Source organism: Chelmon rostratus, chromosome 11 (assembly GCF_017976325.1).
Source record: "Chelmon rostratus isolate fCheRos1 chromosome 11, fCheRos1.pri, whole genome shotgun sequence".
NCBI classification, from domain to species: Eukaryota; Metazoa; Chordata; class Actinopteri; order Chaetodontiformes; family Chaetodontidae; genus Chelmon; species Chelmon rostratus.
In genome coordinates, this window is record NC_055668.1 from 1,261,794 (window position 1) to 1,281,977 (window position 20,184).

Consider the following 20,184-nt stretch of genomic DNA (forward strand, 5'->3'; position numbering starts at 1 on the left):
ATATTGTATATAACTGAAGTATCAGCTAACTATGAAGATAACTCTCTCCTCTCACATTGAGTAGAGGCCAGCTCACTAAAGGTAATGTAGCTAATGGTTGGCTAAAGGTGTTTTTAACTGTTTTACTCTGATTTAGCTACCTATACACAATAGCTAGTGCGCAAATATTTCTTTGGATTTGTAGATTTTTTTGTCCAATGCACTCACACAGACTTGTTTCTCTTTCTCTCAGCAGATAAGTTGTGTGAGTTTTTGATGGCAAGGCTTAACGTTAAACTGGAAAGGTAAGTGGTAATAAAGGCACATTACCAGTCTACATGCTGTTTAGCAGGTCTCATCTTCTGTGTCAGTGTGAGACTTTGCAAGGACCCTTTATATGTCAACTTCCTCACAGCTGAATGATATAAAAGATCTTTTGTGTCACCTCCTTGTTATAATCAGGGAAAATATCACAGATACATCCAGTGTGGCAAGTGATTCATCCAGTTAAAAGAGGTAGTGGAATTAATTTGTGCTCCTAGAATAGGGGCAAGGCAGAACATGAGTTGTAGGAACGCAGAGCTCAAACTGTATTATTATCCATTTTCCTGCAAGAATCATTTCGCTGAAACATAGCATTGTTGTCACAGAGCACAGATCATGAAAAGAAAAATGTAAAGATGAATCCAGGCAATACACAAATCTGCCAGAATACAAGTACTGTCTCATACATTTTATTTCGAACACAACCTCACAGTGTTAAATATACCTGGACCTACTGACATTGCACAGGGTCTGACCTTTCGACTCCATCCCAGCACGGTGCCAAAAGTGAAGCAGCACTCAACATATAGTTAGAAAGTGTTGCAGTAAACGCCAGCACATATGAGCACAGACAGAGTGGGATGGAGTTCCTCAGAGATGACAGGAATTGTTACGCTGATTATTTTTATGATATTTTAATCAGCCAGAAGCATCCAAGCCCATTTTACTGCTTACAGAGTCACTTGCATTAAAGAACAATAATCTTGTGAACTAAGCTGTCAGTATGTCTCATCTCTCCTGATGAACGAAGTGTTCTTGCCTCTTTCATTACATGAACTCTTCCAAAACAAAGGGAACTTGAGTCTTTGCTTGAGGTTCTTTGGGAATCAGGAGTCCAGGACCTTGAGGACTTGAACTACATAAGAGAATGTCCTAAAGCCAGTAAAAGTGAGGAACCTTATTTCATACTTCAAAACCCTAAGTACGTGCTTTAATGTGTTATAATAATACTTTCATAATTAGAAAATAAGCATAGTAAGATATATATTCTACAAGTATATAATTGTCCAGTATTGAATTATCCAAATAAAGCTATATTGTGTTACTGTGGCAAAGTGTAATACAAGACATAACACCAGCATTGTGTATCCTTTATTAAGTCTGTGTTGGACAGTCCTCCCAGCAGAGATGGTGAGTACATGCCAATATTGCTCAGAATGTATCTTTTTCGGTCATTGCACTGATAGTTATTGTCAACTTATTTAAATGGTGAATGCAGGTGTCTTGGTTGGCCTGAAAAGAAAAGAAAAAAACATGAACAATGAATACCTGTAAAAATGAACTAAATGTATTCAGGCCAGCTTAAAGGTCTATTGCATAGGAATTGGGGGATGCTATTGACAGAAATGGAATATAATAGTCACAATATTCACAATTACTGTATGTTTTCATTAGTGTATAATCACCTGAAAATCATTATATCCCTTCATATATACAGAGGCAGCGGGTCCTCTTCCATGGAGTTTGATTTGATTCTACAGTAGCCCAGAACAGACAAATTAAACACTGACTTTAGAGAGGGCCTTTCACGTTTTTCACATTTTTAGTGCCCTATGTAGATGCAATCTACAGACTGTTAACGAGCCAGGGTGTATTTGGTATGTGTTTTCATTCCTGTTTGCATTTAATACACTTGATTGATAGTATCAAACATTCTATAAAACAGTTTTCTTATTGCTATTGATGAGGTGTCTATTGCCCTACAATCTAATATAGATAAGAAAAAACATAGCTACTATTGAAAGTTGTCTTTGACACACACACGCCTACATCCTGGAGAGTGTTCTTGATCTGTTGGATGGTTAAGGGCTTTTTCATCATCGTTCCAGTCATTCTGTCATTTGCTGTACTTGTCATGTACCAATACATTGTTGCCTCTAAATAATGTAACTGTGAACTTCAACTTCAGAGCTTTTGCTGAGGTCCTTCTTATGAAATAATGGTGAAATGAGACCTAATTTACCTAAAAACCTTTGAGTCACCAATTATCAAGTTACTTTCTATTTCCTAAAAGGCACGTGGACTCACCAGTTTACTCTAACCTCTTTTGACATACAGGGTAGTCTGGTACAGGGAGAATATGCAAACAAACGTGCTGTGTGCAAATTCCCACTATTCTGCTACTGTTATCACTAATACTGTATATGAAAAGAGTATATTGCAGTATATTACTGAAGTTGTTTGTTCTATTTCATGTCCGACAGATGTCTCTTCAAGATAAATCCTGACAATGGTGATGGTGGAACAACCATCAAACCAGTCATTCCCTGGAGCCGGCCGCAGTATACTGGTGGACTACAGGAGGTAACAACTTCATTTGAAGTCTGGCCTCCACAGTGTCTTCTTAGAAAAATTCTGGCCATTGGACAAATGCAATTGAGGACCTCTGCCACTTTGCGTTATAAATAGGCTAAGTACATTATGAAGTATAACGTTTTCTATTTTGCAATAAATGTTCTATAGATCATAAATTGTTAATGACTGTGAACATACAGTGTAGCTAGAGATCACACTGCGATTTTTATTTGGCTGATTTCCCTATCTATGACATCTTGTCATAGCACCCACTAAAGAGAGTGTTGTGTTTGCAGAGTTCACTGGATAATTTGCTAATCAGTTCCTTGAATCACAGATACCGAACATGTCTCCTTTTCTCTGGGACAAAATTTCTACAACTAGTGTAAATTTAGTTCTAAGAATATGAGACAGAAGTAAATATGGACTGACTGAGCCTTGTCTGCTTTGGTTTCATGTTGCTCATTATTTAACTGATTAAATGTTATTTTGTTATCACCAATCATTCCGGACCCCTGACCTTGAAAAAAAAGTCAGTTGCAGTACAAAGTTTCAAAACCTCTTCTCTATGTAATGTCTTTTTAATAGTAAAATGCACCTCCAAGGATGCAAGGGCGCATATAGCTTAGTCAGTCAGAACTGGGTACACCGGATCAAAATCATAGTGCTGCACAAATAACAAAAAACAATGTGTAATTCTGCATGAGGTTCAGTGAACAACAGGCAGAACATGTTTTGAGTTTGACTTGGGGAAGGCTAAGGCCTGAAAAGGAAGGTGAAATAATGCACATGTATTTTTAATCGATTTGACAAATTCAGCGATGATTTGAGTCGATTCGATCTTGGTCATCTATCTACACTTTCTGTCAGTATGAGTCCATCAGTTTAAAGTTCCAGGTATCAGTCTCGGTGAGCAGCACTAAGTATGAAAGTAACAGAGAAGTATGACCGAGAAGTGAAACCCTGATTAAACTGCTTGTGAGCATAGACGCTAAATATATTTTTGTCACATTTGTGTAATTTTATCCTTGTTTAATAAATATACTCAGGCTTCACCGTAGAGTCAACCTTTTCATGGTCACTGAATTTGCAATACACAAGCATTTCTATCTCTGTAGCTTTGTGACTGAACACAGTATCATGGTTTGGGTTAGCAGTCTGTAGAACAACACCTGAATGCCTTGTTGAAAATGAAGGTTTTGTCACGTGATGGATGAGTGTCAACCAAGAGAGTCAAAGTGAAACCAGAACTTCCACTTCTGGTTTCAACTTTCAACTCCAGCCCTATAACATAACTTTGCTCAACAATATGTCATGCAGTTCACCCCATTTGTTTCAACAGGGCTGGGGATTTTTAAATATTTTTTAGTATTTACTTTTCAGCTGAGTCTGCAGCTCATTGCAGTGATTAACGTTCAACTAACATATCAAATGACTTCATTGTTAAAGCTCATACTGCATATTCTTTAAACGCTTTGACTGACACGTTAACTAACTTAGCAGTTGCTTCAGTTTCAACGCAACATCCCACAAGTAAAGATTTAACAATAGAAAACATTTCAACTTGTTTTCATTAGCTCATAGATGTTAAGACACTGAAACGTTCGTTTAGATTATTGCTCCTTTGGGGCAGATGTTAAACGGGGTCTGTGGTCTGCTGTGTGTCTGTTCAGGATCTCTGTATGTGTATGTGGGTTCATGTATAAGAGAGTGCGCAGACATAAATAAAGAACAGAGTAAACAGAGATGTGTGGAGTTTTTTGGTTCTAGTAGAAGGATGTAACGTATATGTGTGGCTATCAGTGTCAACCACACTGTGTTAGTTCACTGTTTCCTTTCTCACCATCTCTTCATTACAGGATGCATGGGTACTAGATTGGCACATTCACATTTACACTCCAGTTGACTTAGGTCACTTTTGGGGACATGACATACACACTCACAGACACAAGTGTTTGTCTTTGTATACTTCTGAGGACCTGTAACTCATTATTCAACCCTAACTTACACCCGATTCTAACCTGAACCCTAAAACCAAGTCCAAATGTCCTAACAATGCAGAAGGGTCCTCACTATGACAGTCTGAAACTGAAGACACACACACACACACACACACACACACACACACACACACACACACAAGTGCTGAGTGAAGGAGGTATCACCTTGCTGTGTAATCAGCATTACATGCATGTAGTCTGGTTTCCACACACACTCAGGTATGCATGTATGGACACACTAACACACACAAACACACACACACGCTCACAGTCGTGTTTCCGTCACTTCAGAGGACATTAGATTGATTTATGTTCATTTCCTGGAGATTTAGTCTAACCCTAACAATAACCACTACTTGACTAACCCTAACCCTTAACCTAAACCTTCATCCCCTTCACACACACACTCACACACACACACACACGCACACGCACACACACACACGTCATCTGATCATTAGAGGGCAATTATCAAGATGGATGGGCTACTTAGGGGTGTTCATTCCTTCAGCCATTGTTTACAGTCTAAAGGCTACACTGAAGCATGATAGTCCTGTGTGAAGTTTAAAAACAAGATCACATAAAAATGAAAGAGAAGAAATTTGACTTATTTTAAAGACAGGGCCATAAAAGTATTGGAAAAATATTCATCAAACATCAAATGACTTTTTAATGATTGTTGGATCCTCACACCTACATCAAAGATGCCTCTAGAGCTGAGGCCTGCTACAGACGACTTGTTTGTTAAATTTGATGTGGTTTGTTCAGCAGTAATGTGATTGAGATTAAAATCTGTTTAAATTTGTCAGTGCAAAAGTCTGCCAAGGGTTTGCCTCTGGTAGCTAGTCAAAATGGTGGTCACCTGATTCAGTTTCAGCTATTGTGTTTACATGCACTTCAGCAACTTGGTTACAGTTAGTTCTGTGCAGTAATCCTGTTTCATACATGTGAGAAAAGCAAGAAAGCTGGTTTCTAGGACTAAAATGTCACTGTGACAGCAGGGAAAAGATTGACGCATGTTGTAATTCATTGTTGTTTTGCCTGTTTTAGCTTCTTTGCAGCAGCATCCATATTTGAAGCATTGCAGTCGACCACGAGCTCATTGGTTCTGCTGATATTGAGCTGCAGGTGATTGCTGTTGCACCATGTGATGAAGCTCTCTATCAGTCCTCTGAACTCCTCTGTAATAATCGGTTCTAAATGAAGACAGCATGTTTCTGACTGGAAATAATTCACCGGAATCTTACACGTCAGTATAGTTTCACAAAAAATATGCGTCATATTTGGCTAAGCCTGATACTGACATCAGGTAGCCTCTAAAGAAGTTAACAACTGAACATTTGACCGTTGAAAATTCAGACACATCCACATGCTCTCCTTAGAGAGCCTGTCCTCTCACTGGGCTGTCAGTCCACATGCTCTTACACACATACACCTACATACATACATGTTTATTGAAGCTTGTAACAGTCAGATAAGAGTGACTCGAGCACTCTTAATTTTCGATCTTCGAAGTAAATGATCCCACCCCTACTGTCAGAAAAACTGTGCTGGAACTGAAGGGAGCAACTGTACTTCATTACAGCGATACCTGAGGGAGTTGCAGTTATTAATAAGACTAAATGCTATGTGAACCATTATAAAGCATAAAGCACTAAATAGATAAATTTATGCAGTATACATAGCTATAGACCACAGGTAAGACGGTCACGGAAAAGAGTGTATAGTTATTATTATTCATTTCAGTTTTATTTATATAGCACCAAATCAAAACAGAAGTTGTCTCAGGACTCTTTCCATATGGAGCAGGTCATACATACAGGACCATACTCTTTAGTGTACAGGGAGCCAACAGTTCCCCCATGAGCAAGCCCCTGGTGGCAGTGTTGAGGAGAACTATTAGGATAACATATGCCAACATATTGAATGAACCTAATCTATATGAAGCAACAAACAGCAGGCTGTGTTTTGCTGCACTCTGTGGTTGAAAGTCTGGTCCACCCCTGAAAGCAGCAGCAGCACTGATGGGCGTGATCAGAACAGTGCTCTGTTGCTCTGTAGCCACACCAATCAGTGAACTGGAGATCAGCAAAAACAGGATTAGAGTTACTCTTTAGTCTTTCCAGCCATTCTTGTATGACAGTAGGGTATACTGGTTACCCCCAGTTGAAGGGGATGGCATCTTTCTATATTAAATGTACTGAACCTGCCATATGAAGCAATGTTGCAATTTCCCTTAACTGTGTAAGGTCTACAGCAGTCATGGCCGTCTGGAGGTTTTTATTCAGTTATTTGGAATAAAGCACAACAGATTGTTGGTTTTCCATTACACATGATTGGCCACTCTTCATCCATGGTGTGACCTGGTCAACAGAAGGAAAGTTAGTCTCAGGCCAAATACTTAGATGAGCCATCTGCCTCTATAAATAGACTTAAAGGAATGTCAATGTGAAAGAACAAAAAGACAACAAAGAGCAGGGGAATGGATGGATAATATAAGGAGAACGAGACAAGGGGAGGGGATCAACAAGATAAGGAGAAGACTGGAGAGAAGAGTGAGGATTCGACTAGAATCCGCGTTCATGTGTACTCTCTCTCTCTCTCTGAGTGCATGCTGGGAGTGGGCATGGTGAGTGCTGTTTTCAGATTTTTTTTTCACTTCAGTTTTTGTGTAGTAGTTGCAGTGTTGTTTGGAGAAAGTGTTTTGTGAAGGGGTCGGCTTTGTTTGTGGAGGCGGGGCTGCGGGCGGAGGATCCGACTTAATGCACCGACATGCCATCAAACGACCTCTGGCTGTTCCGTGTTCGGTTGAAGAGTGTAGTCTAGCTGTAGGTGAGACTGTGGATATGTCAGAATGAGCAGTGCTGTTGGGATTTTTCTAGACAGTACAGAGGAAGTCAATCCGAGATGCTCTCACCACCGTCTCGTCACTAGTAAGTCCTGCTAAAAGGTCGTTATTTCTAATGTGACACCGTTCCTGAAAAACAAGAGGAAAACAGTGGTGACTGTTATCAGATTAAAGACAAAAATACTGATCACACCGTGATTAGAGTGGCAGAGTCAGTGTTGTGTGATGAGGAAGTCACGATTGATGATGACGTTTCAGTAAAAGTGTCAGTAAAAAGGAAAAATCCAGAAAGCAAGTCAAACAGCAAACAAGCTCCAAACAGATCAACCTGACGAGTTCTTCCTCTCAGTCAGAGGACAGATTCACCTTCATGAGGGAACTCAGAAGGCTCGAGACTAATTAAATACAATGATTTCTTCTTTTCATCAAAAATAATGCACTGGCCAACCAACCTTTACTGAACAAAAGCTTCATAGTCTCAAAAAGTCAAGTTTCAGTGAGTGAACGATGGTGAAGCTCTGTCTGTTTTCCTCTGACCTCACACAGTCCTCTGTTCCTCCGTGTTCCTCTTTGCCTTGTCATGTTGCCATTCATTAATGTTTATCCTCCAGCAGTAGACACACTGCTGTTAACATCTGTAAAGGACACATGTTCCTGATTGGTGACTTAAACTGTTCTGCAAATGCAAGTCTAGACAGAAACCATCGAGAACCACACGGAGCCTACCAGAGTTATTAGTTTTTTTTACCTTGTTTCATATTTTATCCCCTCTTTTCAATAAAGCAATTTCCCTACAGGTATCAATAAAGCAGGCATCACCAAATGGCGGACCGCAGTCCGGGTCCGGACCGAGTGATTGGTCTGACCGGACACACGAATCTCCGATCAATCTATGTACAAAATTTTACATGGAGCATTTTTCTGACGGTAGTGGGCGCTGCTACTCCAGCCAATAAAATCCTTCATTTACCCTGAATGGGAGGAATCCTGGTCTCCTCTCGCCAAAGCCACCAGACTCCATTCACAGAAACTTATTTTATCATCGGAAAACATACTTCATTCAAATGTGACATTGAGTGCAGCCGTCGCTGCTGTACCTCTTTTTTTCTAGAATGGAATATTAATTTTCACATGTCTGGATTTATTTACAATTTGAATTCAGAATATTCATTGACAACCTTAGTCGGTATTTCAGATCACTCCCCTGCAGACGTTTCTATTTTGTTAAAAATGTAAAACAGAGCAATGGCCCAGCTTTCTGATGGTATTTTTCAATAAGCTTTAAGCCTCTTTTGGAATAACTATACAAAGAGAAAATTGGAATACACTTCTTTAGAACAGTGGTGGGATCTAGAGAAAGGTAAAATGAACCATCTGTGCCTACAGTACAATCTCACTGTCACAAGGACCAGGTTTGTGAAAGATCTGGAGAGAAAAATAGTGCAGCTACAAGATTTAGTAGATTCCACAGGAGAAAGAGAACATATTGAAGTTCTCATAAAGAAAAAGTCAGCTCGATTTGACCTGCTGGGTTTTTCTGTTCAAGGTGCTCTAGTTCCCTCCTGTTTCCCATATGTTGCCAGAATGGATGCTTCCTGCCACGTTTTCTTTGGCCTCAAACAGAAAAATGGACAAAACAAAAAGGCCCATGCATTCCCTGGTCTCACACTCGCCAGCTGCTGCAGGAGTCTGCAGAGACTCGCAGATGTTCAATTGCCTTCTATGAGGAGCTCATGAAGGGGTTCCAGGAGGGGTTCATCACACTGGTGGTGGAACGACGTGGACTAGGTTGCAGATCTGGCCTCTTGTTTGGGAGTTGACCTGTCAGGTTCATCAATTGCTGTTCAATACCTGGAAATGTGAGCTGACAGTCTGACTCTCTTTGTGAAATGCACACTGACCCTTTCCCTGCAGTGGTGTATGTTCCTGATTTTAAAGACAGGTCCACTGAGTCCGACAAACAGGTTAATGTCATGGGAGGCAAAACTATGTACAGACTGCTGATAAAAGTTAGAAACAAGGACAAATGAAATGGTCTGACGCCCCTTGGAAAGCTCATTGAGGCCGTAAAAATTAGATCAAGCTTGTGTGGAGAGCAGCGACAAACCCCATGTAACCAAAAGGCTTGGAGATTTGCAGCGGGGGATTCTGCATTGTATTGTTGCTGGCAATTATTTGGTTCAGTTGTTGACCCAAAAGTAAGTGATAATTGTCCTTGTCCTTGTCACAAAGAGAAAACATTTATCGCAGTTTTTTGGACTGTGCCAGGCTGTGTTCCCTGTCTCAGCTGCTACAGCAAACATTCAGGATGTTTGAAGAAATGTTTTCTAGCTCGTGTTCATCCTCGGCTGCGAGTGGAGAATGAAACGTCAGGTGTTTAGTTTTGTTTTGGATCAAAAATAGCTGTCTACCTCAGAAGAAGACATGGGATGGAGGGTTCTTTGGATTATGCTGTAAAAAACATCTTAATCAGAATGTTGAAAGTCAGATTTAAATCTGGGCCCAACTTTTACAGGCAAAGATGTGGGAGAATTCACAATTATATGGTGATGTTTAATGTTCTTTGGTAAGAGATGAGTTGGTCTTTGGACTTTGAGTTTCAAATTCTTTCCGTCTCTCTCTCTTACTCTCTCTGTCTGTCTGTCTCTCTCTCTCTGTCTGTCTCCCTCTCATCATCATTTCGAGTCTGAGTTGTCCTTATTCATAGCTCAGAGAGTCCTGTTTTGTTTTTGCCACCCCTGCTGTCCTTTAGTAACCACAGATTTCCTCCCTGCCATCAGTGGCTTATGTTAATTCAAGCTGAAACAGTGAGAGAACTGGATCTAACTTGCACTGATTAACTTTCCTTCAGACAGAAGTCAATTGTTTTGCTCAGTAATTATAAGCTGACTGGCTGTATGTTTAGCTAAATGGAAAAATACGTCAGACATATACACTAAGTGGCCACTTTATTTGGAACACTTTCATGCTTCAAATCTCCTGTTTCACCACGTCCCAAAGGTGCTGTTGAATTGACACAGACATTGGTTACCATCTCCTTCCATATATGACCACTTACCTATGTGGTTGAGAGCTGGTTTGTTCATAGATGAATAAAGGAGGTGGACAACAACATATTTACTATAGAAGTATATATTTGACCCACTCACATCACTCCTCAATGTTTCACGGCTAAAACTGCAACAGTGGTGAATTATTACCCCACCACAGCCTTTAGTGTCACATAATCTAAATCTGCTGCTCGTAATAGAGCACGTGGGAGCATGTTCTTTCAGGTACTGGTGAGAAAATGAAATGTGATCAAGGGAGTCCAGTTTCAATAACAGATTACTGTGTTTACGGTTTAAGATGCTAAAACACTCCACAGCAGTTTATGATAAAACCATGAGACAAGAATTCACAACTGGACAGTTGTCCATTAACATTAACTTTATCTTCCATCCAGACAACTGCAGTGGGAACAGTAGAATGATGTTTATGTCACACAGTAATCTACCAGGGATGTGCACTTGGATGTGTTTGATGCACAGACAGCTCAGTGTTTGGACTGCTGCAGATCATTTTGATGCATTATGTAACTGTGTGTATGTATGTATATGTAAATATAAGTACTTATATGTATATCTGTGTTTTTGAATGTGTGTTGCAGGACAATGGCAAGGACTCCCATCGTATCTCTCCCAGCCCTGTGGTCCATGTCAGGGGTCTGTGTGAGGCCGTGGTGGAAGCAGACCTGATAGATGCCCTTGAGAAATTTGGACCCATATGGTGAGACAGCAACCACTGTGTGTGTGTGTGTGTGTGTGTGTGTGTGTGTGTGAGGTCGTGAGAGAGCACAGAGTAGCAGACAGAGCAGTATCTTGTATATACCCATTCAGTCTCTAAACGGTTTCTTCTGTTGGTTGTGGGGGTTTGGAACTTACGTGTATCCCAGCATGCATAAGGTGAGAGCTAGTGTGCGCCATGGACAGGTCACCAGTCATCACAGTGCTGATCAGTACAGCAAACGAGAAAAAGACAACTAACTCACAGCAACAGGACAGTTGAGAGCCTGTTCACCCAACCTGGGTTACAGCTGAGCCAGTGACCAATTATTACCATAAATCTGTTAGATTGATTCTGGTTCTGATTGTGAAAGGGCTATCTTTGAAAGGCTCAGTTGTTCACAATCAAGGATGCAGCGAAATTCACCACTTTGTGAAGCTCATGATTGTATAAAGGATATACTACATGGGCTCAGAAACACTTCCTAAAACCATTTGTCATTAAACACAGTTTGTTTGCAAGTGATTGGATTCTGTTTTTATAGATGTTTTACAAAGCATCCCGACTTTAATGGAATCAGGAGTTTAAAAAAATTAAACTGCATGAAGTCACAGATACCAAGTGATTTGGTGTAATAAAAAAACAGTGAGCTTCAGTAGCTTTAGTGTAAAGATAGTTACGGATGCTGAATAATTGAAGGAAACACTTGGTGATACTACGGTTTCCACTCTAAATGACTCCTTCTCCATTATTTACACTCCCTGCATGCTGCAGTATTCATTAGCCTCCCATTCACCTGAACAGACTTGCAGATAAAAGCATAGTCTGAAAGATGTGCATGCACACAAGCACACACGCACACACTCGTTTCTATTCCTGTCCTTGTGAGGACACTCACTGACATTGGCATAGAGGTGTCCAGCAAAAGCCCATTAGGTGGAAAACATTTGAATGAATAGCATCTGTCCAATCTTAATGTTTCCAAGTTTGTGTCCTCAGTTATGTGATGATGATGCCATTCAAGCGTCAGGCCTTGGTGGAGTTCTCTGCAGTGGAGAGCGCCGACTGTTGTGTTTCCTGTGGAGCCAAGGAGCCTGTATACATCGCAGGTCTGATCCCAAGGCTTATCACTGTAGAAGACTTACCGATGAGATTGATTAGTCACACATGCCTGTATGTAGCATACTGAATGTGATCATATTTCCACCCATCTGTTCATCAGGTCAACAGGCGTACTTTAATTACTCCACATCCAAGAGAATCACCAGGCCAACCAATGCTGACAACCCCAACAGTGGCAACAAGGTCCTCCTGCTGTCCATACAGAACCCCCTCTACCCTATAACCACGGTAAACACACACAGTCACACTGGCATCTCTGTGGACACGTTTCAAAAAACCCAACATTTTAATAAACAATTAACATTATCAACAGAACAGTTCTGATGTTTTCTATGCATTTGGTTGCATGGATATCTACTGAAGTTGGCATACTAACCAGCCAGCCCCGGCCCGTCCTGTCTCGTAACACCACTTGTTCAAGAGCCTCCACCCGCCCATAGTTTCAGTTGGGAGATGTACGCAAGTGGCGAGTTTGCTAAGTTTCACAAGCTCTCTTTGCTTTATTAGTGTAAGACTGGATCAGTGTTTTAGCAGGGCTTTAGGTAGGTAACATACAGGTAACACATTATATTAAGGTACACTTATTCACTATTAACTAGTTGCATATTATAACTACAATAGTATTAACTAGTGTGTATATGAGTAGCTTATTGGCACTGTATTAGTCATTATAAAGCACCTATTAAATACTAATACTAGGACATTAGCTAAGGGTCTTCAATAACCTTTTCATAATAACGTTTTATTGATGGTAAGGAAGTTGTTGCAAGAATTACCACATTAATAACCTAACCCTAACCCCTTGACTCTCACCCCCTAACTCCCAGAGTAAGGGAGTACCAAGAGTCCTTCTCTATCCAAGAGCAAAAACAAAGTCGTTTCAGCTGAATCGTCTCACTCAACACAAAAACTGTGAGCTAATACTGGGCATGCATTGCAGTGCTATGGGTACATGGAGTATATGCATACTGTTGGTGTAATTGTCCATTTGAATGTTTAACAACCGCAGACAGCCGACCAAGACCAAGCAAACATCTGTGTTAGTGTGTTTGATCGGTGTGCAATGGGCTTAGAATGTATAAGGTATTTTTGGGACATAATGTGTAAACCACAAAAAGCACTTTGTGCTTGAATTTGTTGTGCTTGAGGTAAATTTGCATTGTCTGGGACAGAGAATGAATTTTGAGTCTTGAGGAGAAGTATTCATCATGTCCCTAAAATGGCCTGACAATGTATCAGCATGGAGTTGTAGTTCTCTCTTACCAACTGTTGTACCTTTTTGTTATTCCAGAAATGCACTGTGCATCATGCAGGCTCAGGTATACTGCAGCATTACAACCTTCTACTTTATGTTGAACTTCTTTTTTCCCATTTTGGTCCAGGATGTTCTGTACACTGTGTGTAACCCCATTGGCAGTGTCCTGAGGATTGTCATCTTTAAACGAAATGGAATCCAGGCTATGGTGGAATATCCTTACGGAGAATGTGAACATGTGTATCTTTACATGCTGTGTGTCTGTGCTACAATGTGCGGAGTCCTCTCCTTGACCGTGGTCCTCCAGATTTGAGTCCATTCAGTGTGCACAGAAGGCCAAAGCTGCTCTGAACGGAGCTGACATCTATGCTGGTTGCTGTACACTCAAGATTGAATATGCAAGGGTAAGAGACACTTTTCAAATCAGCAGTCAAAAGCCAGGTGCCCTTCTGAAATATTGATATTAGCACTGATGCACGGTGTTTGCAAGTTTTCCTCCAGGAAATTACAGAAGTAAATTAAACTGTAGGTTCTTAGGGATGCCTGTGATGGATTTAACAGCAGTGCATTAGAGTAACAATACATTCCAGTCACAAAGACAAGTGTGAAGTGTATTACATTTTCACAGTTGTCCCACAAGAGAAATTGTTGACAATTCTTTAAATGGTAAAAGGCCAGATTTAGTGGTGTTTACAATTTGTGTTTCAAAATTAAATCATTATCTACGGGTAGGCAGTGTACCAGTTTTGTTACTGTCACTGGCGTCACCTTCTGCCACATGGATTTTGCAATACCGTCATTACATAAACGTTTTAGCGTATTAGAAGTAATGCACTTTAAAACTGTCCCCATAACAACAACAACAACATTCTTAGGCATATGTGAGAGCTAGTAATTTTACTTTGAACTGCTTTGCGGGCCAATTTAAAGCAGTTTTGACTTTGTATTTATCTTGAATTGAATTGAATTTGGCATTAGCATGTCCGCTGGCTAATGTGGCTAGTTGCATCTATTGCAGACCCACATGTTGGAGCAGTGTTCAAGTATTTAATATTGAGACACAGTCAAGAGAAATTAAATGTTAAGCCTCATTTGAAGCTAATTAAATAGCCAGACTAGTAGGTTAGATGTGGGGAACTGTTTTAAGTTTTTTTTGTGATGTCTCACATAGCCAGACCGAACACTCTGTCCACACTTCATACTGCAAAACAAGCTAAGCTGGCTTTGTTATTGCAGGAAAGCTTCCTCTGCTGTGAGCTGCCTTAGTATGTGTCTGTTGCTGCTGTATGTACATTTACTTGACAGACATTTTTTGTAACACCCATTGTACAACATAACTAGCAAATTCCCATTAGTTGTAGGTGAAACTGTGGAGAAGGCTATGTACACCATTCACATGTCATGGAGTAATGTCCAGCCTTGAGAGCAGCAAGGTATACCTTAATGTACACAGTTGATCTATAAAATGAAATGAACACAAAAGAATCATGAAGTGTATCAAGCCTGTTAGCACTGACAAACAGTTAAGTATGCAAAAGATGGTTAAATGGATATTATGAGGATAGACAGAGATAAGTTACTCATTATTGAGGTTGACTGATAAAAATAGCTTCAGTTTCAGTCTTTGGCCAGAAGGCTCTATGCTACTGAAACACTTTCACCTGACATAGATGTCACAATGCTCAATGTTTGTGCATTTCTATAGGAATGCAGTGAGGACCCCAGTGCAATGATGTCTGGAAACTGAATGTTTCAGAAAATGTATTATTTTGGCCAACAAACACTAACAGGACTATCTATTTCTACTGTCAACCATCAATTTACAGCAATCAGAACTGACATATTCTACTCTGTCACGTAAAATCAGATTCAAGGTTCAACAGACAGAAAACACACAAACCAGTGGGTGTAAATATAGACGATGAAACAAGTGAAGACAATGTTTGGACCAGGAAGATGTTAGCTCAAAGTTCCCACTGGTGGAAGCCCTCCACACTACTGTGGACAGGGCACAAAGAGCAAAAAATACTTAAAAATATTGAAAACAAGCCTGGAAACTGCTAATCATCTAATTTCACAATATGTCATTTGTCTGGCAGCAGTAGTCTTGATCTCATTTATTTCTTATGTGACTGCAGAAATGACACTTTTCACCTACAGCATTATACATAGCAGTGGTCCCCAACCCCAATCCCCCGGGCCGTTACCGGTCTGTGGATCAATTGGTGCCGGGACGCACAAGAAATAATTAGTATATTAGTTATTTGTTATCTGAGTCTGAACGATCTTTTATTTTGAAAAATGGCCGGAGTCTCTTGGTTACATCTCGGCCACTTCAGCGCTCAAATTTAACCCACAAGCTCGCAAAATTAGTAAAAAACAGATGTGTTTGGAAAGTTTCTTGGTGAGGCAGGTCGAATCCAAAGTGAACCATCCAAAACAAGCCAACAAATCCAAACAGGGTGCAGGTTTGAATCAAAAATCCAATAACAGGCAAAGTCAAGGAAAACAAGGCAAAGACTGAATTGACACTGAACACACAAAGGACAAACATTGACTAAGGGAAAACAGACTAAAATACACTAGGGAGGGAAGGCTAATAAGGGACAGGTGAAACTAATCAATCACAGAGGCAGGAAATAAAGCAAAAAGATGACCCATGAGGAGAACTCTTTCAATATGAAACAGGAAATACTTCAACTAAAACCCAAACCATGACAACTGATAAGATATGAATTTAAGATAAGATGTGACTTTAGTAATCCCCTGCCAGAGAAATTAGGGACAACATGAAGTAATCAAAGCTCCATCCCTGGAAGAGTTAAACAAACAGGCTGGAGACATGGTCCATGCTGCCGGAATGGCTGCCTTGGAAATTGTCCACATCCAATTAAACTCTGGGTATGTTCCATCAGGGAGTGCTGTGCTGTTAATCTATAGCAGAATAACGTATTTTAGGATGTTGGAAATCCATAACTTCCCTAACAAGCTGAAATGGACTACATTTGCCTAAACTGTGAGTCAACAGAGAGGAAACAGGCAGGAAGAGAGTCCAGTTCCAGATTACCCACAACACAGACTGACAGGGCGCAGACTGGAGCACAAGGTCAGCACCTGGGCACAAAGACCGGAGTCTGGAGGACAGACAAGGCAAAAAGAGCAAAACACTATACAGAGTTCTGAAATCATGATGAATAGAGGATTCGAAGGCTGCTGCTCTTATACTGTGGCAGCAGGTGAGTCTTGATTGACTGATTCGTGTCAGGTGAGGACAGGAGAGGAGGAGGCTGGACCAGACCTGCCAGAGACAGCCTGCAGTTAGACACACAGACGAGACAGACAGGAGACAGAGGGGAGGGAAACACAAAGACACAACGGGACAAAAAGGAGGGGAAACTGCAGATGCTAACACGATGTGCACTGATTAATATTTCTCTTCTGTCTTCTTGAAATTATTATAGCATTTGTCTTTTCAACAAACAAGCTCATGATGAATGAGAGCGATTTAAAATGTATTAAAGGCAGACTGTAGATTTGCGGTGTCCCCATTTAAAGAAGAGCCTGCTGCATATAAAATAGCATCACCTCCATAAAATAGTGCTTTACAATGTGGAGGATATTATTTATGTATATAGTGAATAAAGGTAGACCAAGAATGCAGATCCTGTATATCTATGATGCATGTAACTGCATCCTAAAAATTATTTTATCTTTGTGTCCACAGCCAACACGTCTGAACGTGATTAAGAACGACAATGAGAGCTGGGACTACACTAAACCATACCTGGTCAGACGAGGTAAGACATACACTGTCTCTCTCTGTCTGTATTTGTCTTTTGTGTGTATTTCATACTTACGTTGAGGTCAGAATATGAACACTGGATGTTTGGGGTTATCGTTCTTTTTTGCAATACTGGAGATCTTGTGATGTGGAGGGTGGGACTTTGTTTTTAGTCTGAATGCTCTGTAGTGGCACATTTCCCTCCACTGCAGCCACCCTTGATTTGTGTTACACCAAAAGATGGAAATGGTCTTAGTCTTCACATAATTTGTGAAACTGTGTCCAGATCTTCAGTCATTAAGGGTCAGTCTCCGACTGTGGATTAAGAGTATAGTCATAAACAGTTTGGACCATAGGCCTCCATCACACCAAGACTCCTCCGCCTCCCGTCTCTCCATCTCCAATCTCCACTCTCACATCAGCCAGTCACCGGTGTCTCACAAGCCTTGCACCTCCGCTTACCATGAGGAGAGCGAGAGAGAGAGAAACATTGAGGGAGAGAGAGAACAGAGAAAGAGGAATGGACGTCAGGCTGACCATGCACAGCAGCTTTCTTCCATCTTCACCTCCTGCAACCCAGCAAAAAGAGAGAGAGAGAGAGAGAGAGAGAGAGGGAGAAAAAGAGATGGATCTCACTCCTGCTGACCACCATGCAGCTGCTGCTTCAACATGCCCAGGAGGCCTCAGTCCCACCTCTGTCTGCAGGACTCCAGTAGCACTTCCTTCTATCTAGCTACTCCACCCTGTGTTTTTAATCGCCTTCTCTGTCTGGAGAAGTAGTCTGGCCAGATGTCTAGTCCACACAGATTCTTTTTAATGACGATCATGCAGGTTTTCTAGCAAACACGTGAAAATGTACTGTATGCTTTAGAATGCCCTTTTTGATTTGTTTTCAATGAAAAATCTGACTGAATCTTTCTGGTTAGAAGCTCAATATTGTGGACCAGAAATAGCATATTCAGAGTCAAAACTCTGGCTAGTCTACAGTATAAAAGTCTGGCCTAATCTGCTCTATGTCACTTTATGCCATCTGAATTAGGGCTGTCACAATATCACATTTTCATTAGACTTTTACTGTGTCACAAATATCACAATAATGCTAACATTTATGGTGCATACTATAATAATATTGAGAACTATTATTAAAATATGTATCATTTCATTGCCAAATTCAAAGAGCATCCTCCTTTGTGCAAATGCAGAACACATTGCAGAAAAAACGCAATATAAAGCTAGATAGATACAGTGTATAGATAGAATAGGCAGTTAAATAGAGTAGTTGGCTGTATAAATGAACATGGGACACAGTGTGTGCGTGCTTGCATGTGTGTGCAACCTAGTGATAATGAAAAAACAATTGCAGGGTTGGTATTATGTAAAAGATAATACACTATTGAGCTTAATTATTAATCCAAAAAATACACTGATCCAACCATCCATTTCCAGCCTGGTCTTTAGACATAAAACATTTAACACTGAATTCAACAATAGAATCTTCAAAGAAAGACTACATCAGTACAAACTGAAAAATACAATTTCACCAAACTGCATTCATGAGGTCTGACTTGACATATAATATTTTTGTCACCTGAATATTTAATGAAAGGCTGCTCTGCTAAACTAGTTTAATAAAAACTGATGGATGCAGTGATGAGGAAAGAGCTGATTCTCAGCTGGTGTGCAGCAGGATCGTAGCTGCAGTGAATAGTTTCACTTTCAGCGATGACAGCTCTGACATCACGAGAGTCGAGCAATGCAATTTGTAGTAAATGCCTATGTGTGTGTGTGTGTGTGTGTGTGTGTGTGTGTGTGTGTGTGAACTGTGCACATAGAAGGGTCAGTTTTGGAGAAAAACAAACCTAAATTTGAAAATGACACATTATTCTACACACTTTAGTAAATATTGTGATACGGGTGAAAGCCAGTATATTGTGACACCCCTAATCTGAATCCCCTGATTAGACTTGCTGTACACTCAGACGCATGCATGGATGTTCCTTTCTCATAATGTTGCTCTCAGAGTGCTGACTGGAATAGTTCTGATACAGCAATTCATTGAAATACCTCAGTGCCTTGTTTAAAACAAGGTCAAACATCGCTCAAACTGTAATTGATCAACAACAATCTCTGTTATCTCTGCATGGCCTCGGTGTGTACAGTGACCTTCTCTAAATGCTGCAGTCTTTGTACTGTATGTGGTGTGTAGCTGAGGATTCTTTCTGAAAAGTGTGTGATGAGCTTGATGTTGGGGTCGGTTCATTCTTAATTCAATCAATTCAGGAAATGAGATGTGAGACAACATGAATGAAAATATGCAGTAACAACAACATCTAAAGTGTCTTCATAGTTCAACTATAAGCAACTGGTAAATAATTAAGTAATAAATAATAAATGTCCCATTCTTTTTACATTTTTGTCGCATTAGTGGTGAGTCCCGGGAAAGTGATGACACTTTAAAGGGGGCCTGTGGAGTTTTCTTGCAAACAGACAAAAGTACTGTTTACAGTGTTTCTCATTAAAAAGGAACTGTGTATTGTTGAAGTCTAACACGTATGTCAAGTGCATGCCCTTCCTCATAAAACATTTGCAATGGCATTTTAAATGCAGCATTGATTAGATCACCGATCACTGTTGATCACTGAAACAGTGTGACACCATTTGTAGGACTGTGAATTGCATCAACCACGAGTATGTGCATGTGCATCCTTGTGCACTTACGAAGGATAAACAACAAAGACCCACTAATCCAAAAAGAGCTCCATGGCCCTACTAGAGGTCTAAAACTCCACAGGAAACCTTTAAAGATCACTAATTG

At 40.4% G+C, this 20,184-nt stretch overlaps 1 protein-coding gene across 2 annotated transcripts in view; it reads left to right on the forward strand.

Annotated features, from left to right (window-relative positions):
• The window catches only part of LOC121613877 (heterogeneous nuclear ribonucleoprotein L-like), a 45,957-nt gene that overhangs the window by 9,413 nt on the left and 16,360 nt on the right, over positions 1–20,184 (forward strand). For both annotated transcript variants that reach the window (XR_006007215.1, XM_041947568.1), the window contains exons 2-7: positions 11,096–11,214; positions 12,211–12,320; positions 12,434–12,561; positions 13,716–13,801; positions 13,896–13,992; positions 17,313–17,385. Coding sequence is in view for 1 of the 2 variants with exons in the window: in XM_041947568.1 (XP_041803502.1) it covers positions 11,096–11,214; positions 12,211–12,320; positions 12,434–12,561; positions 13,716–13,801; positions 13,896–13,992; positions 17,313–17,385 (613 nt within the window). In the remaining variant the exon portion in view is untranslated. The remainder of the gene's footprint in view (positions 1–11,095; positions 11,215–12,210; positions 12,321–12,433; positions 12,562–13,715; positions 13,802–13,895; positions 13,993–17,312; positions 17,386–20,184) is intronic.